Raw genomic sequence first — 22,654 nt, 5'->3', positions numbered from 1 at the left:
TCAGCACCGGTGACGATTACACTGGTCAACAACAACAAAATTCTGGCCTGGACTTTTGCAGTTGTTTTAGACTAATTTCAGGGTGCTGATTCCAAATCTGATCTCAGATTTGCTCTATCACATCTCATTTTTATGCTATCGGCATACCCCATTTTCATTGATTTTACCCCAAATTAACTCTGTCACTTATGATTGCAAGTTGTTGCGAGTCAGTGACTGCTTTAGTGTTAAAATATGGTGCTGTATTTTTAGGACAGTGTGTTTATAATATCATTTTATGTAGATATCCACATTTATTTAATATTTTTCTTCTGCAGTTTTTATTGAAAATGCAATATTTGATATCTAAAAAACCTGATGTGATAGACAAAAACTGATGCCAGATTTGGAATAAACACCCCAAAATTACCTTAAAACCGTTGGAATACATTATGCCAGACAAAGTGTGTTGATCAGTGTTATCCGAATCGGTCCCGGGCCCCCCCCCCCTAGGTCGACTCGGCCTCAAATGAGCACCCGGTGCGATGTGTAAACATCGCAACTGGGGGAGACAAAGACGGCCGGGTGTGGTGTTGACCATCCACCTTCTCGCGTGCCGTGCCGGCCTTCATAGGTGCTCACTAACAGCACTTGCCCCTACAGTCTGCCACAGGCTACACGGGGGGGGTCTTTGTCTTTGTTTCATGTCTCGTCATCAAGACTCTGTCGGGCCGGTCACGTGCTCCACCCTCCCCCCACGCCAACGGATGACTCCGCGGCGGCCATCTTGGCTCGGGGGAACGAACAAAACGCCGGCGACGACGTTTCACGCGACGTCATCGCCACGCGCGTCGGACCCCGGCGTAGACTCTCGTGACCCCACACACCGGGAAACGCGCGCGCGGCGCGGGTCTCCCCTTAGCAAGATGGCGCACGACTAAACATCGACGTCGCGTGTTTTTAATGACGTTGAACGCCTACGTCCTGTTGGCTCCTCCCCCCTCGCCGCCCCCCCACCACCTCCCTTCCCCTCCCCCGCTCGCTCGCCCAACCGCCCCGGCCTGGCCATTGTGCGCGGGGCAGGAGGCACCGCGACATTTCGGGGGTCCTCACTATCGGCGGCCCCCCACCCCCTTCCTGAGACTACCCCCCCACACCACCACTACCACCACCACCAACAACCCCCCCCCCCCACCACCACCACCCCCGCGAGACACTGAAATCGCCGAGATCCCCCGCGCCGACATGGCCGAGGCGCCGCCGATCAGCGGCTTCGTGCGGCTGCCCGGGTGGGGGCCTTTCGGCGCGGCAGGTGCGTAAGGCCTGGGCGAGAGGGCCCGAGGTGGTTGCGGGGAGCGAGCGAGCGAGCGAGGCGGGGGTGGGTGGGTGGGTGGGTGGAGGGACCACTGTGGGGGGTTTTCAGGTGACCACTGTGGGGGTGGGTGGGTGGGTGGAAGGACCACTGTGGAGGGTTTTCAGGTGACCACTGTGGGTGGAGGGACCACTGTGGGGGGTTTTCAGTGACCACTGTGGGGGTGGGTGGGTGGGACCACTGTGGGGGGTTTTCAGGTGACCACTGTGGGGGTGGGTGGACCACTTGTGGGGGGATTTCTAGGGGACCGGGGTGGGTGGGTGGACCACTCTAGGGGGGTTTTCAGGGGTCCAATGTGGCGGTTTTCGTGGGTCCCTGTGACCCTTGGCTACGTTGGGGGCTTTGCAAACCGTGAGAAGCTCATGGTTTAGGGTCCTTGTTGGCTCCGGGTATTCGGGGTCTTTGGTTCTTGGATTATTTGGGGGGGTTATGGGATTTTGAGGTCCCTAGGGATTCCGTGGTTGCTTGGAACCATGGGATTCATGCGGTCATTGGGGTTTGCGAGCACGGAGTGTCTGCGGTACTTTGGGAACTCTCGCATCTTTAGATCCCCAGGGTCTCTGATTGTGGCTAGGAGATGTTAACTACCTCGCCTGATATACAGGAGGTCGTGGGTTCGATCCCGACCCTGGCGCCTGCTGCTGTATAATTGGAGTTTGCGTGTTCTCCCCGTGGTCGCGTGGATTGTTCTCTGGGTCCTCCAGTTTTTCCCCCTCTGCACATTTTTGGCTGCTATTCATTGCAACGTGATAAGGCTATCATTTGAGGCCCGGTCGCTTATGAAAACGAGCTCTATATCTCAGTGTGCCTTACCTGCTAAAGTAGGTTCGTTTCAGGGGTCCTGGTAATCTGTGGGTTTCTGGGGTCATCATATCACTGGGATTACTGTGTCGGTGGTCCAGGGGTCTTGGGATATCTGTTTTCCGGAAACGTAGGGTTTGTGGTGTTTTGAGGTGGCAGATATTTCACGGGTCTCGATGACTCAGGTTTCTCGGGTTTCGGGGGTTCCCGAGGGGGGGTGGTTTTTGGGGTCTTGAGAGATTGCTACTCATGGTTACACACTCGCGTTGCTTGCCACAAGTTGGTGTTTGGCACGGGACAGTTCGAGAATTGGCATCAGTGTTCGGTTGGCAGGAATTAATTTGCGCCGAGATCTGATGTGGCATTGTGTTGACCTTAACACAATACTGCAGTGTTGATAATAGACCAAGGCTAACGGATAAATATATCCGGTTTGGTCAAAACATGAGTGGAAAAGTTGGCCACCCTACTACACTCCTAGACTGCGTTGTTTTGACTTTTAAACGTGTTGTGAAAAACGAGGGTCAATTTGCATAACATTGATTTAAATGTACCCCTCGTCGCTTACATTTGAAACTCAGAGGGAATTAAGGGAAATGGCACTGAAGATATTCATTGCAACTGACTTTTAGTGACCTTCACGTGCTCCATGTTGACGGTAACGTCACATTAATTTTCTTTGGCCCGTGACTGATTCATTGAATCTCCCAGGATTTAAGAATGTTTGAGCCTGTAAAGGTTGCTTGGATGGGCGAACATCATAACGTGACAGATGTTATTGGTGTTGAGGCTGTGGGACGGTGTTGTTTGCGTTATACATTACCAGTTCAATTATTTTTGGGTGACATTAAAACGGAAACATGAACTGAACGTGAAAGAAGATCATACCAATTTCCTGAGTTCAGAATATGTTCCTAGTCATGGATACTTGCTAGTGAGTGATAGTACTCGTGACATCAGGGCTACAGTTAACGATAACATTTAGGTTTAGGGATATAGTTGTCATAGGGGTTATCTCCATTATCATCATCAGCCATGAACAATCCACTCTTGATGAAAGCCTCTCGCAAACGACAATTAATTCCAAGGCCTCATTTCAGCTGGGTCTGCCAAGTTTGGCAACTCAGAATATATTTCCTCCCCTGGCATATCCATTATACATCCAGTGTCCATACCCCTTGCTGTGGCTGTGGTTCTTCTTACAGCATTAGTCGCGTGCCACCTCCTCCTCCAGTCTCCCAGCGACCCAGAAAATATTGATTGGGAAATCAAACCCTGGTTAAACCAGCCAGGTTGCTCAAGAGGGAATCGTCAGCGTTCATTATCCCTCCACACACAGAGAGCCCAACGCTGCAGTGCATACGGCCCGCGGTGGCCACAAGAGGCCCCAACACATTTGAAAGGGTCCCGCAGACGATGTTTATACGTCACTGCAAGTAGCATCTTTGTGGCACTCATTGGGTAAAAAATAAAATTAAAATAAATTAAATCACGATGTTTCGGAGGCAACACAAGCTTCCGTCTTCAGGTGGCGTATCACGTGATACAGTAATTCTCCTGTGACGGTGCCACCTGAAGACGGAAGCTTGTGTTGCCTCCGAAACGTCGTAATTTTATTCAATTTATTTTCCTACGTGACTTTACCGAAAAAACCAAAGAGTATGGACCCTTGCAGTCACGAAAACTTCAAATCTAGGGGGGTGAAATATTGTCGACCCTGGTAACAACATTTTAGCGGATTATTGCTCTGCGTTCTGGGTGTTGTATACATTTTTTAAAAATCAATATACGAGTTGCTTATGAAAATAACGTTTAACGCATCATAATAATAATTCGACTCGGCATTTGCACTGCATACCGAGTCTGATTACACGCTCGGTGGTTCAGTGGCCGTCACGTGATCCTTGGCGGCCCATGAAGGCACGTTCGGTCATGTGTACTGAGAATCTGGTGTGTGGTTTAGCTTCCAATTGGAATTTAAATAACAATAATGTTTGGAAGAATTAGAAATATGTAAACGTTCTCATTGAGAATTTTTTCGGGGTTTTAAGACCAAAAGTATTTGTCCGTTTCGAACACGTTTTTGTTGCAGTTTGAGTGTAACGCATAGCCCCATGAGTTGGCTTCAACTATTGCATAGCATTTCTAATTTATATTAATATACATTTTTAGCTAAATTACCGTACTCACGATTTCAAGAAGGTAACGTTTCATTTTGCAACATGAAAATACATTTTAGTCGGTGCCAAAATTAGGTAATGGAAAAAAAACTGGGAATGTGACGTGGTGTCATGGTTTGCGCGGTGGACTTGCAAATCAGAGGTCACCGGTTTGATTCAATCTCCTGGTGCGGCAGTTGAAACTATGCTGCAATAGTAATAGGTATTTACCCTTTCATCTGGTACAAAAACTGACACCTTTATACAAGGGATCATGTTTGCAATAACCACAACACAAGCAGTCAAAATGCAAACAAAAAGAAACAACTTTGATAATGATAATGATATGCACTGTCCTTGACGTTGATTGGTCCACACCCGAGACAGCTTTTCTTAGAGCCTAGTCTCCATTGGTGTTGGACCAGATGAAAAGGGGTCCATATCATTATCAGAGTTGTTTCTTTTTGTTTGCATTTTGACTGCTTGTGTTGTGGTTATTGCAAACATGATCCCTTGTATAAAGGTGTCAGTTTTTGTACCAGATGAAAGGGTAAAAACCTATTACTATATTTTGCCACTGGTAAAGGAGGTCTCATAGTGTACTATGCTGCAAGTTTCGTAATGCCCTCTCCCCCCTGCATCTGTCCACCAAACAGCAGTGTAAAAGGTTGCACTACGGTAAGTTAATCGGCAGGGCGTGTGTGGTGGGGTAAAGGGTGGGTATTCCTACCTCTTCAAAGATGTCTTGTCAGCGTGGAAGAGTAGGCCAAGCATATCCTCAGGGGAGGGGCTCTCTCGTGGCTTGAGTAGGCAGGCAATTTCAGGGCTGCACCACCTTGATTGTTTTACCTTGGGATGGGAAATTATTCAACGACCCAAATACATCTGCAAAATAAAAACATATATTTGGTGATAACACAGTTGTCAGGAGTGCACAAACGCAAATAACAAAAACTCATTGTACCTGTCAATCATAAAACACTGGCCAAAGGATACATTGTATGAGAGGTGACGTCTTGGATAATGGCCCTTCTTCATGAAGACAGAGCATGGCCTGAAACGTCAGCTATCGTATATATTAGGGCTGCTAAATGATAACCGGTAACCATTTTCAGAATCGGTCACCGGTTCCAAAAGTAAACGACCAGTAACCCTTTCCAGTGTCATTTTAATAACGGATGCACTGATTTAAGACATGTACGACATTTTTTAAACTGCCTCACCAGGAGATGGAACCCAAATGTCGACCTCTGCAATGCTTGCCATTACTCCACTGCGGCAACTTCTTGCGCTACTCAGTTGAAGAGTTAAATACTAATTTTGTTTATTGCTCTGGACGTGTTTATTGTGTGCTGTTACCGGTAAAGCAAGAAGAGCTTTTAACATCCAAACCAATTGAAGAAATATGGGCCACGTTTCTATAGGATAGGCGACATTTTGAGCAGTGCCCCTTTATAGCTCGTGAACAAGTGCCATTGCCTGAAATGTCACCTGTTATATATTTCCAATGCTATCTGCAACCGCCGTCGCCCCTGCTAGTTGGCAGGGGCGACGGCGGTTGTTTATCCCGAGCACCGCCGCGGTTTACCCCACCGCCTCTGGCGCCACAGCTTTAACCGCGCTTTCACCGCGAGCGTGTCGCCACCGCCGCCACCCAACCGCCACTAAAGCCATCGCCCGCGTTGCGTTATATCACGGCAGGCTGCGAGAAGATTATGGGAATCGGGGCTGCTAAGGAGCGCGACCCCAGTCTGCATGTCCCTAACAGGTTTTTGTATCAAGGTGAGCCTTGCTGACGATGAGCGGTGGTGAGCAAGAGGCCTGGTGCTCGCCTGGTCTCTTCCGCTCGCCGCTTCTCTTACCTACGTAGCCCCGGCCCGTGTCACTGAAACGTCGGACAACCCACCGAGTGCCTCCACTCATTACCTGGAGTTCCTCCCACTTAAAGCCGGCTCCACACCTCCGGCGATCGGTTGTGCCACTGAATTGCTTGTGTGGATGTCTCTACAACAATTCCCATGATCGGTTGCTCCCGGTCGAGACAGACTCTGCTTTTTAGCTCAGCGATTTGTAGCAACGTGCTGCACGTTTGCGAACTGTGATTGGTTGTGGCAAATGTGGGCGAGGTGTTTGGAACAAGCCAGCACAAGGGCAGGTGTAGAGACATCATTGTTGCACAACTGATCGTTCAGGTGTGGACCCGGCTGAAGCCTTATATACCCCTTCTCGATTGGCACATCTGAGCCAAGCCAGAACGGGTCCCTCGTGGTAGGGGTGGTTTTCAACTAGCTGTTTGCCGAGCCGAGCCAGGACCAAACCATGCTACACTGGCCTCACAAGAAGACGTCTGAATCTGGCTCGGGGCCAAGCAGGGCCAGGGGTGGGGGGTTTTTGACGCATTCAATTGGTGGGATGTCAGTCCACTGAGGACGACGTCACCGCGTCATCTGTATGTGTTCCCACTCGTTCATTACGTGTGACATTGGCACCTCAGCTCGGCTCACTGCTGTGGAAAAACAACCTTGCGCCTTCTGAGCCACGCCGGGCCGGTTCGGCACGGCCAACGTGGCTCGGTTGTGCAGTGTAAAAGAAGTCGTGGATGCTCTATCCTTCTTGCACTGTTTGGTTCCAATCATATTGGAGGTCGTCTTCTTTGACCATTTTTCTGAGACTTTCCAAACGGAACTTCATTCAGCAGTGGATTGACATAAGGACTGTACATAAAGGCCTTGCTGTACCCGTCTCTCACCTATACCATGTGGAATGATCATAAAAATAACAGCATTAATCAGGTTCGCCCACTGGATTTGAATCGCGAATCTCTCCAACAAGCGGCGAACGAACCATCAACGCTACGGCCATCGCCACAATCGCCAGCAACACGGTTAGTTGAGCCGCCCGCTTGAAAACAGCGGCAACGCCACTCCTCCTTGGGTGGCGGTCTTTGATGGCCCATGTGATCAGCGGCCGATTGGTCCGGCAAAAGACCTCCGCGTTTGTTTGCCGTGTCCTTTGGCGGTTCGGTTAACCGGCGTTGGCGTCGCGGCCAGGGAGGTGGTGCAATGCTGCGGAGAGGCGGTGCTCGTTGCTCGTTTTCCGTCTGTGAGTGAAACTGCCTCCATTATTTCCTGCTGCTCCCTGTGCAGATCCATCTGGTGTAGAGAGATGCACGCAGCTCTGACACAGCCCATAGCTGGACATAGCCTGAAGCCCTGATGCAGCATATAACTTGGACACAGCCCAGACACAGCTCATAGCTTAAGATATAGGCCAAGCATTAGTGTACCCCATAAACCCAACTCATGAACGTACCCTTAATCCTAAGCCCTAAGCCAAATACCTAACCTAGCCCATAACATGAATTTCATTATCGTTATGCGAGGGTAAACAAGTAAAAAAATAATGTTAATAAAATGACGAAGATCTGCCTCTAAACACGATTGCAAACCTAGTGTAAATTTTTATACAAACATAAAAACCACAATTCCTGCAAACTCCATAACCCCACTCTGCACCAAAACCTCACTCCTTACTACGACCCCACTCTTCACCATGACCCCACTCCTCACTATGATCTTACTGCTTACCATGACCCCACTTCACCATAACCCCACTCCTTACTACAACCCTACTCTTTACCATGACCCCACTCCTCACTGCAACCCCACTCTTCACCATGACCCCACTCTTCACCACGACCCCACTTTTCACCACGACCCCACTCCTCACTATGATCCTACTCCTTACCATGACCCCACTTCACCATAACCTCACTCCTCACCACGACCCCACTCTTCACCATGACCCCACTCCTCGCCACAACCCCATTCTTCACCCAACCCTCCATACAAAGCCCCACTGCTCACCTTAACACACCGAAGCTGTCCAAATTCCTCACCTCACCTCTAACCTGACCTCTCGCTTAAGCCCTCATCACAATTCTGACTCCACGTTTCATTCTAACCCCACTCTTCACCCCCAACTCTTCATCCGCTGTGAACCCCAAAACCGCCCCCCTTTCGTCCACCGCCCCCTCCCCCACCCCCCAGGTGAACCCGAGCCCCCCGCTAGGAGCGGTCACCGCTGCATCGCGGACAGCGCGAACCTCTACGTGTTCGGGGGCTACAACCCGGACTTTGACGAGTCGGGAGGGCCTGGGAACGCTGAGTATCCCCTGTTCCGCGAGCTGTGGCGCTACCACCTGGCGACGGGCACGTGGCACCGCGTGCCCACCGACGGCTACACCCCCAAGGAGCTCGCCTCCATGTCCGGTGAGTGAGGAGTGAGAGCAGGGGAGGGGGGGGGCGGGCGGGTGGCAGGGAGTGTTGACGGCTACCACTGCCGCCTTGGGTTAGGCGGCCGGCCTGCGGGAGGCTGCGTGTATTTTGTGTGTGTGTGTGTAATGGTCCTATATGGCAACAGCCTGCTGATGCCTGGTGTGTGTGTGAGTGAGGATTATCTGAACCGGTAATGGGAGTCCCCTAGGTCGACTCGGCCTCAAATGAGTACCTGGTGCAGCGGTGTGTAAATGTCGCCACTCGGGAGACAAAGACTCGCGTGCTGTGCCGGCCTCCATCGGTGGCGGTCGCTAAAAAACAGAATTTGCCCCAAAAGTCTGCCAACGCTGTACGGCGGGGGGCAATTGGGGATGTTCTGTCTTTTTAAATCCTTTATATTAAGTTCGCTTGCTTGCTTGCTTAGAACCGTGCAAATCTTTCGGTCGTGTTTTAACCCACTTCCCGTGATCCAATCGAGCTGACATTTTGCACACAGACTCGTTGTGCGTGACAATGAATTTTCGTGAAAAATGTTTTCCAAAATGTTACACTGTTTAGGGAAAAAAATTTAAATACTTATTTACCAATTGGTTAATGCTGGCACACAATCATCTGACCCATAGGTGGCAGCCATCTCAAGCCAGAGGACGAGAGGACTCTAGCCGCCCCGATGCCACGCATATAAAGGATTTATAGTGAAAAACTTTGTTTTTACGGGTTAATTTTTCTGCGTCGACGTGTGCAGTCGTCCTGCATGGCAGCAGCCTGCTGACGTTCGGCGGCACGGGCGTGCCGTTTGGCGAGAGCAGCGGCAACGACGTGAACGTGTGCAACCTGCGCTCGCGCTGCTGGACGCGGCTTCCGAGCCGCGGGCGCAAGCCCAGCAAGATCTACGGGCAGGCCATGGCCATCATCCACGGCGCCCTGTACGTGTTCGGCGGCACCACGGGCTACGTGTACAACACCGACCTGCACCGCCTCGACCTCGGCACGCACGAGTGGGTCAAGCTGGAGCCCTGCAACGGCCGAGACGAGATGCCCGGCGAGAGGTGAGCGCCGCCGGTGGCGATGGTCAGGCGTGGGGGTCTGGCGGTAAGGGGGGGGCTGGGCTGTGTGGGAAAGTAGAGGGGTGAGCGTGGCGAGCATGGTGTGTGGGTGAGTGGGGAGCTGTACTGTAGCGGTAAGCGCGCTGCACTACGGATCTGGCGACCCGAGTACGATTCCCGCTCACGGCCAACACCGTTGACGATTATCTGAACTGCTCTTCGGCCTCCCAAAGGTTGACTCGGCCTCAAATGAGTACCTGCTTTGGTGTGTAAACATTTACACTGGGGAGACAAAGGCGGCCGGGTATGGTGCTGGCCACCCACCCCCTCATGTGCCGTGCTGGCCTTCATAGTTGCTCGCTAACAGCACTTGCCAGAAAAATCTGTTGAGGCTATACAGGCAATCTTTGGCTTTGGATGGCGAGCCGTGTCCTGGCTGAGACGAGATGCCTGGCAAAGAAGTGGGGATTGTGGTGTGTGGTTGGTGTTGGGGGTTAGAGCCAGTAGCGTTGTGTTGCCTATGATGTGTTCCTAGCATTGTTGCTTTTATTGTATTTCTAGTGCCCGTGTCGTGTTGCTAGTGTGGTGTAGCTCGCGTTGTGCTGCTCGTGTTGTGTTGCTGATTTTGTGTTCCCCTCGTTTGTGTCGCTCGCGTTGTGCTGCAGGTACCGGCACGAGATTGCGCATGACGACACGAGGATCTACGTGCTGGGGGGGGGCACCTCGTGGATGGCCTACCCCCTCGACAAGGTGAGCACGCCACCTCCTCTTCCTCCGCCTCGTCACCTCCTCACCACCACCGCCCTCTCACTGGCCCCTCACCGCCCTCCACCTCCCCACTGTCCCCACTGTGTTCGTGTGTTTTCTAATAAATGTGTGCCCATGTGTCTGCTTGGGGAGCGGTGGCGTAGTAGTTGGCGCACTGCACTTCGAACCCGGTGACCCGAGTTTTCTGCCCTCTGATAGCCAACATCAGTGGTAAATATTTGAACCGGTCCTGGGCCTCCCCTAAGATCAATTGATCCTTATGGCAGTACCCCGGGGTACCAAATAGTACAAAATAACCGAGGCAATTAAATATTTTAATTCTGGGACACTATTTTTTCCAGGGGTGTACTAAGCTCTGCGACTGGGGTACCAATCAATCCGACATCAGTGCTACTCCGCTATGTCGAAACGCAGCGAGGACGATTGCGCTGAAACCCTGAATGCTCGTACGCACCGTGGTGGTGCATCGTGCACAGCTCGTCGAGATGAGTCGATGGCCGCGTCGCCGACCATCAACAGACTAAAAATGACTGCATCACGGACTTGATGCGAGAGCCGAGGTACTGTGGTACCCCGGGGTACCGCCATAAGGTTCAATTCAGCCTTAAATGAGTACCTGGTGCGGTGTGTAAACATCATCATTCGGGCGTGGTGCTGGCCAGCACTTGCCCCAACAGTGGCTACATCTATATGGGAGGTCTTGTCTTTGTGTTATCTGCACGTGTGTGTCCATGTCTGCAGATCAACGCCTACAATCTGGAAAACAACATGTGGGAGGAGATCATGACCAAGCCTCATGATAAGATCGGTGAGCTCACTTCTCCGTAGCACACCTTCAGTTTGGTTTGTGGCAACGGTAGCTTGAGGTGAGGTGATGACGTGAGTGTGTGACGGTGTGTCCGTGTGCCACCAGGATTCCCGGCTGCCAGGCGATGCCACAGCTGCGTGCAGATCGGCAAAGGTACGGCCACCGTTGTGCCGAGGTGTCACCACCACATTGCCACCAACACCAACTGCAAACTAAGACTAAGATCCCCCCATAGCCTTTAACAGGCTGATGGGGCTAGTGTTGTTAGCAAGCACCAATTAAAGCCAGCATGGCACACCTTCACCAAGCCGCACTGACTAGCCTGGTGAAGTATGGCCATAAAATCACCGTGACCCACACCGTGTGGGGAGGCCTTCCTCCAGTAGTGCACGAGTGCATGGCCACTCTGCCGTCGTGGTAATGATCACCTACTCTGGTCTACCAGCGACCCGGAGAATATTCGGTGAGAAATTAACACCTGCCTGTACGTCTGTTTCTGTGAGTCTATCATGTGTGTCTATCCGTATGTCTCTGGCTGTCTGTCCGTGTGCCTGTCTGCCTGAGCGTACGTACGTGTGTCTTTGTGCGCCAGACACTACTCACGAACAACACTTGCCCCAGCAGTCTGCGTGGCTATAAGTGGGATCTTTGTCTTTGTCCCAGACGTGTTCATCTGTGGAGGCTATGATGGAGAGAGAATCTTTGGTGACCTGTGGCGGCTGAATCTGGGGTCCTTCCAGTGGACAAAGCTGCCCGCGGAGATGCCCGAGCCGGCGTACTTCCACTGTGCTGCTGTCACGCCGGTAAACTCCCCGCCCATCCGTCACATTGCCGTGGATCAAACGCCACGTGGCACTGAACCTTAACCATAACCTAACCCTAATTTAACCCTAACCTAATTCTTAACTCTAATCTAATCCTAACATAACTCTTAATCCTACATGAACCAAAAGCTAACACTCAACCATAAATTAATCCGAACCTTATTCTTAATCATAAACTTACCCGAGCGTAACTTTAACCTAACTGTTAACCATAACCAAATTCTAACCTAACTCTTACCTCTAACATAGCTCAAACATAACCTCACTCTTAATCCTATCCTAACCCTAACCATAAATCTAACACTAACCTAACCAATACCGACCATCCCTTTCCTTGCTGTGGACTAAAAGCAACGTGGCACCTAACCCTGTATGTCTCAATATGTGTATGTACGTGTAAATGGGTGCAACCAGCGATTTCCCAAACATTCTGTTAAGGGCTACGCAAAAAATTATTTGACTCGTTTTCCACTCGCACACCCGAACCGTGCCAGCACGGGGCCAGGACGAGGTCGGGATGAAGCCAGCACGGCACGGGTGGACCTTGGATTATTTTGTTCGTGTTTAGTTGGAGCCGTGGTAACCGGGTTGCATTGCCCAATGGTTTTGACCAGAGGCAAAAATAAATCGATAAAAAACACTGGCATTTGATCCTTATGGCGGTACCCCGGGGTACCAAATAATACAAAATGGCCGAGACAATAAAATATTTTATTTCTGGGACACGATTTTTACAGGGGAGTACTTAAGTCCGCGACTGGGGTACCAATCAATCTGAAATCAGTGCTACTCCACGATGTCGAAACGCAGCGAGGACGATTGCGCTGAAACCCTGAAGGCTCGTACGCACCGTAGTGGAGCATCGTGAGTACAGCTCGTCGAGATGAGTCGATTGCCGCATCGCCGACCATCAAGAGACTAAAAATTACTGCATCACGGACATTATGCGAGAGCCGGGGTACTACAGCACCCCGGGGTACCGCCATAAGGTTCATTTTACTGAGCCCAACTGAGCTGGTGGAACCAAACCGTGCTATGCTGGCCCCACAAAGCATCTAAATCAGAAGTGCGAGTGGAAACAGTCTGCTGACAGACGCTTGTGTTGCGCCTGAAACGTCGTGATCTATTTTATTTCATTTTATACCTACGTGACTTTACCGGAAGAACCAAAGTGTATGGATTCCTGCAGTCACGAAAGCTTCAAATCAAGATAGGAAGGAGATATTTATCTTTGTGCATTTGTGTCTCATATCCACGCGTCCCCCGTGCGTGTGCGCACGTGTGCAGGCTGGCTGCATGTACGTGCACGGCGGTGTGGTGAGCATCCAGGAGAACCGGCGTACGCCGTCGCTGTACCGCGCCTGGCTCACGGCGCCCAGCCTGCTGGAGCTGTGCTGGGAGCGGCTGCTCGCCAGTGCGCCGTGCCTCGCCCACGCCTCCCCACGCCACCTGCTGCAGCTCGGACTCAGCTGGCAGCTCATCGATCGCCTGCGCGACACGTGAACTCTCCCGCTCGCTCGCTCGCTTGCTCGCCCGCTCGCCCACTTTCCTGCCGAGCGAGCGAGCCAGGAAAGTGGGAGGGCGGGGTGGAGGGGATGAGATGGGACGCACACAAACCAGTCTGCAGTGACCCGTGAACATTCCCACTCACCCATTTGCTCACCAACTCACTGGGTGAGGAGGCGAGGAGACGGGTGTACAATGAGGTGAGGAGGGGAGACACGCAATGGCAGGCTGTGTGACACATGAATTTGTCTATTCGCTCGCCCGCTCATTCACCCGCTCGCCCCACTCAAGCGTCCACTTCACCACTCGCCGGGATGGAGGGAGCTGGGCAGGGAGTGGGTGGGCGAGTCACGGGGTGGGCGACCCGTGAACTCGCCCACTCGCTCACCCGCCCGGTGAGCATAGGGGGCGCTACCGTGGGGTGTAGGATGGTGGGCGGGGGGGAGTGTTGTTGTGTGTGCGTTAAGCCAGCTCCACACCTGAGCGATGAGTTGCTGCAACTCGGTTGGGTCCTCGTGTGCAACGGAACCGCTGACGTGTGGACATCTCTGCAACTCTGTTTCTCGCAGTAAAGACCGAATCCAGTATGTAGCGACGCGTTTAGCCTTGTGCCACACATTCGCGAGCAGCGATTGGTCGATCCGCCATTAGGATCCTGATTGTCTGAAGCTGTTGAAAGTCCTCGTCGCGCAACTTCTCACCCAGACGTGGACAAAGCGGCTTCGGACGCTGATCGATCCGTGTCATTTCCAGAGCAGTTCGGTTGCATAGCCGATCGCTCGGGTGTGGAACCAGCTTCACTCAATAGTGGGGCGAGTGGTGAGCGGAGAGAAGGAGTAATTTGGCAGTCGAGGAGCGTTGTCGTCGTCGTTAAAGTGATGGTTTAGACTTTTTAAAATTTCTTTTGCACTTTTCGGGAAGGGAGGGAGAAGGTGAATTGTGACTACGCATGTAGATTTGATTTTAAAACCAAAACAGGCGATCGAAGAGTGTGGGGGGGGGGGGGTGGTGGGCAGCCATGGGAGAAGTGGGGGGCTGGGGGGGGCAGAGATCCCCGCCACAGAGACCGCCGTGCTTCCTAACGCTTCCTGTGCTTCCCCCACGCTTCCCGGACGCTCCTTCCCACTGCTCCACCGTCTCCAGCATGCCTTTTCCACTGCACAACCGAGCCGCACCAGGGCAGGGCCAAGCTGGCCCAGCGTGCGGCTCAGGAGGCGCCAGCGTTGTTTTTCCACTGCAGGAGCCGAGAGCCCCGTGCAAATGATGAGGCGACACGTCTTTTGAGTTCACCAAACGACGTCACGGCCCTACTTTGCCCCTAGCCAGATTCGGATGTCGCTCCAAGCCATTTGTCCTGTTATGGGCGCACCGCATCTAAGTTGTTGTGAGCCCGTTGTAGCATGCTTTGGTTCCGGCTCGGCTCTGCAAATAGCCGGTGGAAAAACCACCGGTGCTGCGAGGGACCCGTGCTGGCTCGGCTCGGATGTGCCAGTGGAAAAATTGGTAAGAGAAGAGCAGGAGGAAGAGGAGGAGTAGTGGAGCCTAGGGTCAGTGTCGTGTTGCATGGTTTTGATTTAATTGAGCTGCGATTATAATTAACGAACTCATTATTTAATGGCTGTGTGATGTGCGCGTGTACATATATACATACAGACACAAGGTGTGCGCGTCAATAGTACACACCCACCCACCCACACGAGTGTGCGTGTGGCGGCAACGCGGTGATGGTCCGGGAGCCTGAGGCCTTAGGTTCCAATCCTTGTTGGGGAGGCTCAGGATTGACACCATCGTCACCATATATCAGTTATCGGCATCATCGGTTGCACCATCATCATTGGCGTCATCTAGCAACTGCCATCATAATCCGTGGCACCATGGGTAAGCTGGTATCCGCTTTTATTCTCAGTCGTTTAGACAACTGCAACTGCTGGTTTGCCCAAATCTACAATCGCTCCCTTACAGCCAGCCTGCTTATGGGATTTCTCACCTTCCATGACCCCAAGTCACACCAGCGCTTCAAGAGTTGCTCTGGCTCCCAGTGCACATCCGGATCGTGTATAAACTCTTGCCTACTTATGCACACGGCTTAGATAAACACATTTTCAGCCTTTTCCAAAACTCCAACACACCCATAGAAAACCTCATCACGGGGCTGGTCTTGACTCTGCATACAGCTCTGACTACAATGGCCCGCGTGTACAAAACGCATTTGGGGAGCGCGCCTTTTCGTACCCTGGGCCCCAAGGCTTGGAATTAACTTAGCAGCAAACTGCGTGTAGATAAAAATTAAAATGCGTTTCGGAAAGCGTTTACAATGTTATCTTTTCAACCTGGCTTTTGATTCTTGAGCTCGTAATTAATGTGATGCACTGCTGGTCAATATTGTAGTCGGCACAATGCAAGTAACATTCGTATATGGCAGCGTCATCACCGTCTGCAGTATCATTTCACAATTGGTATTATCATCGAGCATCATCAGCAACACTCTTTGGTTTTTTCGGTAAAGTCCCGTAGGTAGAAAAAAACCAAAGAGTATGAATGCTTGCAGTCACGAAAACTTCAAATCTAGAAGCAACACTCTTAATAATAATTACATTTTAAGGCGCATTTAATCCCAACGCACCGTGTTTGAAAAGCAGGGAATAAATAGAACCAGGGAAAACATCCAGAACTTGGCGGGAATAAAGGCCAATTTAAAGAGGCGAGTTTTCAGGACTCATTTAAACCGCTCTAACGACTCTTAATTCTTGATTGTCTTATTACCAAAGGCAAAGCGTTGCCCCACAGTCTGGGAGCTGCACTGGCAAAAAGCCTGACCACCCCAGGAACAGAGCCTTGACCTCGCAGTCCTTAGAAGAAGGCGATGAAGATCTCAGGGACATCATTGTGGGTGTAAATATGGATAAGCTCCTGCAAATGTTGTCGTGCTAAGCCATTGACAATTATCTGGCTCAACCGCCTCCGATGTAAAATTAGAGTTTCTGCGCCACACCAACATCAGCCACGCGAAGGAGATCGTCGTCGTTAACTCCATCGTCGTCGTCATCGGCATTCTTACCAGCAAAATGATCACCGCCACCTGCAGCGTCCGCATCATTTCGTCATCGTCGTCGTCGTCTCCAAAAGAGGACCAGAGAAATTCTCGGCACCGGGTGAGGCTGTCGCAGGGCTGTACCAGGAGGTCGGCTGTTATTGTTGCCGTTTTTTGTCGATTCGCTCGGAATCTATCAGAATAGACTGGGCCCTGCCATACTCATGTGGAATGAATCACTGCTGGCTCGGGAACCGGCATGGTGAGATGAGCCGTGGCATACATCCATGCGTTCTCTTGACGTGCGCCAAGAACACACGGGGCCTGTATTATGGCTGTTTTTATCGTGATGATGGTGACCTGTACATAGGAATGCACGTCGCATAGGCATGGGGGTTTTACTACTGCCTGAGTTCTCGCTGTTGTGCTGCTGTGTCGCTCTCCCCCGTGTGTTTTTAGGTTGTGCTGCTACGTGTTGCTTGGCATGCTGTCTGACGTTCTGCTCCCGCGTGCCGGGATCTTCTTTAAGAACTGCACTGAGTTCCAATTCAAAATCGAGTTCCAATTCGATTCCTCCGTTGTCGAACGCTGCCTCCGATCTATTTCTAACACTGGCTCGTATCGCTAACAACGACTCCTATCTCGAACACTCTCCTATCCCTATCACTGCCTTCTATCTCCAACCCTGACTCAAATCTCTAACCCCGTCCGTTATCTCTAACGCTGCCTCCTATCGCTAACGCAGACTGTTGCAGTTGTGCTGTGTAGTTCTCTGACGTGCGTTCGGGTCGTACCGCGTGTTGTCCTTCAACGATGTCCGACGTTTTGCTCCGTGCGCTCGGAGCTTCCGAAGTTTCTACGGAAGCTCCCAAACGCCTCGAGCGAAGCATCGGACATTGCGACGGACACCACGGTGCGACCCGGGCCGCAACGTTGGAGTGCTGGGCCCCCCCGCGGGCTTTGTGGAAATCAATGCGAGTGATAATTGTTTTTTTACCCTTCTATCTGGCAACAAAACTGACACCTTTTTTTTACAAGCAGTTATGTTTGCATATACCACAATACCTGCAGCCATAATGCAAACAAAAAAACATGCATTATGGCTGCAGGTATTGTGGTCTATGCAAACATGACTTCTTGTAAAAAAAAAGGTGTCAGTTTTGTTGCCAGATAGAAGGGTAAAAAACCAATTATAATTTTTTTTTACTGGCAAATGAGGTTCCAATGGTATCAATGCGAGTGTCGAAGTGTTCGACCCGTCGAGTCGTGGACAATCTTCCACGTCCGTGGTTCCTCGTGGCGTTTGGTGGTGGAGGAGGCAACTATCTGGGTCTCGCCGTTGAGCTGTGGCCTCGCAAAAAACCAATGCTGTGCAGACGTCAGATAATCCCGGACTGAGTTTCGACTTTGCCGACACTCATCAGCCAGGTGTCGCCTCATTATTATAATTAGTCTGTATTTAACCAGAATCAGTCGCACACCCAGGTACAGACATTGAGAGGGTGCATTATTTTGGGAAATTTAAATTGGGCGCTTGCAAATGGCACGTTCACTCTGTAAATGATACGAGAAATGCAATCCAGAGGTCGCTGGTTCAATCTCCTGGCGTGGCAGTTGAAATAATGGAGCGAGTTTTTTTTAAATCCACCAACACCGCTGCTGTCGACCCATCAGCGTTAATGGGTTCACGGAAGTCGATCGGTAGGCCCCGTGGGGTGGGGCAAAGTGTGACCATCATGGAGGAGTAGGCCAAAAACACTCTTGAGAGCGCCATCCACCAGCAGTAGCGAGAGCCAGCCAATGCAGGGCTGCACCTTCACCCATCTGTAAAATAAAATATACATCTGATCAGGATACAAACCCTTGAGATTCACATCCCATTGTGAAAACGTGTGCCATCGGCCCTAATGCTTGGCAAGAGCTAAGTCTGGTTTGTGTCTCGCGTGTCTGTGTGTGTGTGTTGCTTCTAGATTTGAAGCTTTCGTGACTGCAAGGATTCATATTATTGGTTCTTTCGGTAAAGTCACGTAGAAGGGAAATAATAAAATAATAAAAACAACGCTTGCGTTGTGGCCGAAACGTGAGAATTTTATGATATTTTATTATTTCCCTTCTACGTGACTTTACCGAAAGAACCAAGAATATGAAAGAAAATGAGGTTAAAAAAAGTTAAGTCACGTAGGTAAAAAAATAAGTAAATAATAAAAGAAATAAAAAAATTATAATAAAATAATAGAAATAAACTTTGTTTCTATTATCTCTATTATTTACTTATTTTTTCCCCTCCGTGACTTTACCGAAAAAACCTAAGAGTATGTGCTGCTTCTGTTGGGTGCAGTGGTGCAGCAGTTAGCGCACTGCACCGCAAACCCCGTGTCCTCCACTCGATTCCTCGCCACGGCCGTCATCGTCGGTGCCGAATATCTGAACCGGGTGCTTGGCCTCGCTTAGTTTGAGTCTGTGAATGAACTCCGAACGACTGAGTTCATCACTGCGCCAAGCCACTCCCCACAAACCTTAAGCGGCAGGTGTTACCTGCTGCGGTGTGTAAGAACATCGGCACTCAGGGAGACAAAGGCGGCTGTGCGTGGTGCCCGCCAGACCACCACCTCGTGCGCTTTAACAGCACTTTCTCCAACGCTCCGTGTTGGGCTACACGGGGTGGGGGGGTCTCGAGAGAATTGTTTTTAAATCCTTTATATTAAGTTCGCTTGCTTGCTTACGACCGTGCAAATCTTTCAGTCGTTTTTTAACCCACTTTCCGTGATCCAATCGAGCTGACATTTTGCACACAGACTCGGTGTGCGTGACAATTAATGTTCGTGTAAATTTTTTTCCAAAATTTTACACTTTTTAGGACAAAAATATTATATTTAATTACCAATTGCTTAATGGTGCAATGCAATCATCTGACCCATAGGTGGCAGCCATCTCAAGCCAGAGGACGAGAGGACTCTAGCCGCCACGCATATAAAGGATTTATAGTGAAAAACTTTGTTTTTACGGGTTAATGTTTTAGTGCTCACGTGCACTGTACCGACATAACCCCCCCCCCCCCCCCCTCTTGAAAATGGCAGAATTGCATTTGCGATTCGCCTTCTGGGTCTCTCATCAGCAGCGTCCGACTTGTTAAGCAGTCGCGTAAAGAAGGCGAGGGAGGCTCTGGACACGTGGCGAGAATGAATGAAGGCAGGCGGATCCTCGGCCCGGGAGATTTGACGAAAATGTGGAAATGATACAGGAGGGGGAAGACGGAACCGGATACATACTCTGAGGTTTTTTCGGTGAAGTCACGTAGGAAAAAAATAAATAGTAAAAATTAATAATAAAAATAATAGAAATATAATAATAAGTCACGACGTTTCGGAGGCAACACAAGCTTCCTTCTTCAGGTGGAGCCGTCACAGCACGATTGCTGTATCAAGTAAAGAGAAGTCTCAAGAGAACCCGACCTTGTATATACTGGTTGAGGGGGGGAGGAATTGTTGTGCGATGGTTAGTACGGCTGCTGCTGCTGGGACTGAGCCTTTGTTATGCCAGGGCTATATCATCTCGAGGAAGGTGATCGAGACTGAACAGAGTGGTGTTGCTGGCCCCATTGTCGCAATGGAGCTGATGGCAGGGACATGATGGAGAGAGACCCATAAACTTCAGAGACCCATTGATTCACAGACAATAGATTACCGTAGAGACTGATAGCTAGTCACGCAGCAATAGATTTATAGAGACAAAACCTGAATAGACCGATACTCGCATAGAGATCAATATATAGATTCACAGAGAGACAAATAAGATGTCCTTTGTGACCGATACATTCACATAGCAATAGATTCACATAGACATCCATAAGGAGTAGGGAAAGGCAGAAAAGCAGGTAACAGATGCAGCCGTAAAAGATGACTTAAGAATTGAGACCACATGAAGCAATCATCGGAGAGCGTCATTTGGCCCAATCGTTGCTAATTACGGTCAACCTTCATTGACCCAGGAGAGCCTCGTCGAGACTTTAGATTGTTTTCAGGAGGGTCCTGCTAAGTTGTGCGGTGGGTGCAATGTTTTATCTTCCCAATTGAGTAAAATTTACGGAATTTTTTCATGTTTGGCAATCGCGTGGACCGCAACGCTTGCATGCATGGCCTGCTACTATTTTTAATCGAGTCGCAGAATCATTAACGTTCACTGGGAAGCAAACGGCGCGGAGTATTGTTGGTTGTTTCGCCGCAGTATTAACCAGGGCGGCCGCGACTACCCGAACCGCAAATCTCTGCTCGGCCGTGTCACACCGCCCTTTTACGATCATCATCATCCATGCTCTCAGTCTACTGCTGGTTTGCGTGACCCATCAATTAAAACATTGCATGAGAATGAGCTTTGTTGAGTTAAACCACGTGGCAACATCGCCTCTTCCTGGCACACTGCCCGTCCGTGAGACGCTGCATCTCCGTGATGGCTTTGCGCCGTAGGAATGGCCCAAATTCCAAATCTGAGTACGTAACAAGGCCATGCTGAGGTGGCCTGTTCCATTGCGTTGAAAGCTGTACACACTACGCTTGGGCCCGCATTCTTAGTCACGGCTCTGGCTCAAGTGGTTTAAGCTGCGCTCTGTTTACATGAACGCAGCCGAGCCACGGATGAGCCCGCTTGCTGCTGCATCTTTTGAAGCAACTGAGCGGCTCAAGCCTGAGCCGAGCTTGTGACTCGGAATGCGGCGCTGAGACAGCGCATGCTTGGGGTGATGCTGCTGCTGCTGATGATGATGACAATGGTGGTCATGGTGATGATTTTCTGATGGTTATTTTTATTGTTGCTGCGTGTGGGTTCTTGTTTACAAAATGTGTGCAATGGTCATAACCGATGGGCCTTGCCCTGGTCCTGGTATCCAACTCGGCCCCCGTGGCTCCCAGGACCCCCTCTGCCTTCCTCCTCCCCGCGCACTCGTGTCCTGGAGAACGATGTAAATGCACGCCACTGTGAGTTTTTTTTCTTCTCCTGAAATGAAAAAGAGTTTTACGTAACCTGGGGGTCTGGTCTCACGTCGATGCTAATGCACCACCCCACGGTGTGGCCCTGCGTGATGAGGTGTGAGTGGGTGGGTGTGAGTAAGGGGAGCGGTGGTGCAGCGGTTAGCGCGCTGCGCTACGAACCCCGTTGTCCCGAGTTCGATTCCCGCTCACGCCAACACCGGTGACGATTATCTGAACCGGTTCTGGGCCTCCCCTAGGTCGACTCAGCCTCAAATGAGTACCTGGCGCGGTGTGTAGTAAACATCGCCACTAGGGAGACAAAGGCGGCCGGGCGTGGTGTTGGCCACCCACCTCTTCGTGTGCCGTGCCGGCCTTTATAGGTGCTCGCTAACAGCACTTGCCCCAACAGTCTGTTCAGGCTATACAGGGGAGCTTTGTCTTTGTGAGTGGGTGAGTGTTTGAGGCCTCCGGCAGCAATGGGGGACAGAGGAGCGACGCTCACAACAACGAGCGGGAGCACAGATGATGATGCCTCTGCCGGTCAACCCATCTGTCTCGTGACCTGCCAGCGGGCCTTCTACACCTCACGTGGCCTCACAAGTGCACCTAGCCTGGCGCAAGGAAAGCGGTGACGCCACTGCCACTTCGTGGCGAACAGCGGTTGCTTTGCAAGAGATTGTGACTGATGAGGCGATGCCGCTTATCTCCCTGGCCCCTTTGTGCTATGAAGGGTCATTTCCCGAAACGTTGCCTATTATATATGTCCCTCTTTGGGCCACGTTATTGACGAATGCATTTTTGTCGCATGAGCTGGCAGGTGTACTCTTAGGTTTTTTCGATAAAGTAACGTAGGTAAAAAGAAATAAATATTGGACATTTATACAAATAAATAATATAGAAATAATAATAGAAATAAAATAATAAATCACGACGTTTCGGAGGCAACACAAGTCTCCGTCATCAGGTGGGACCGTCACAGCTAGATTTACTGTATCAAGTGAGTAAATCTAGCTGTGACGGTCCCACCTGATGACGGAGACATGTGTTGCCTCCGAAAGGTCGTGATTTATTCTTTTATTTCTATTATTATAATTATTTGCAAGTAGTAATTTTTATTAT

General features: G+C 50.6%; 1 protein-coding gene across 1 annotated transcript; it reads left to right on the top strand.

Annotated features, from left to right (window-relative positions):
- Nucleotides 1-1,024: 1,024 nt before the first annotated feature.
- On the top strand, nucleotides 1,025-14,545 carry KLHDC10 (kelch domain containing 10). The gene is made up of 8 exons (XM_078876488.1): nucleotides 1,025-1,291; nucleotides 8,361-8,582; nucleotides 9,334-9,637; nucleotides 10,300-10,384; nucleotides 11,144-11,210; nucleotides 11,316-11,363; nucleotides 11,874-12,013; nucleotides 13,322-14,545. Exons 1-8 carry the CDS (start codon nucleotides 1,225-1,227, stop codon nucleotides 13,535-13,537), a joined length of 1,149 nt encoding a protein of 382 aa, XP_078732614.1. The 5' UTR covers nucleotides 1,025-1,224; the 3' UTR covers nucleotides 13,538-14,545.
- The last annotated feature ends 8,109 nt before the right edge of the window (nucleotides 14,546-22,654 follow it).

This window comes from Lampetra fluviatilis, chromosome 44, assembly GCF_964198595.1.
Source record: "Lampetra fluviatilis chromosome 44, kcLamFluv1.1, whole genome shotgun sequence".
Classification (NCBI taxonomy): Eukaryota; Metazoa; Chordata; class Hyperoartia; order Petromyzontiformes; family Petromyzontidae; genus Lampetra; species Lampetra fluviatilis.
The sequence above is the reverse complement of the archived record's forward strand: the minus strand, read 5'-3'. Positions and strand labels throughout refer to the sequence as shown.

What these genes read in the sequence shown, in the direction of transcription:
- KLHDC10 (XM_078876488.1), top strand. Translation starts at nt 1,225, where the DNA reads ATGGCCGAGGCGCCGCCGATCAGCGGCTTCGTGCGGCTGCCCGGGTGG. An exon ending in GGGGCCTTTCGGCGCGGCAG is followed by an intron (nt 1,292 to 8,360) that starts GTGCGTAAGGCC and finishes CCCACCCCCCAG; the next exon opens with GTGAACCCGAGCCCCCCGCT. An exon ending in CAAGCCTCATGATAAGATCG is followed by an intron (nt 11,211 to 11,315) that starts GTGAGCTCACTT and finishes GTGTGCCACCAG; the next exon opens with GATTCCCGGCTGCCAGGCGA.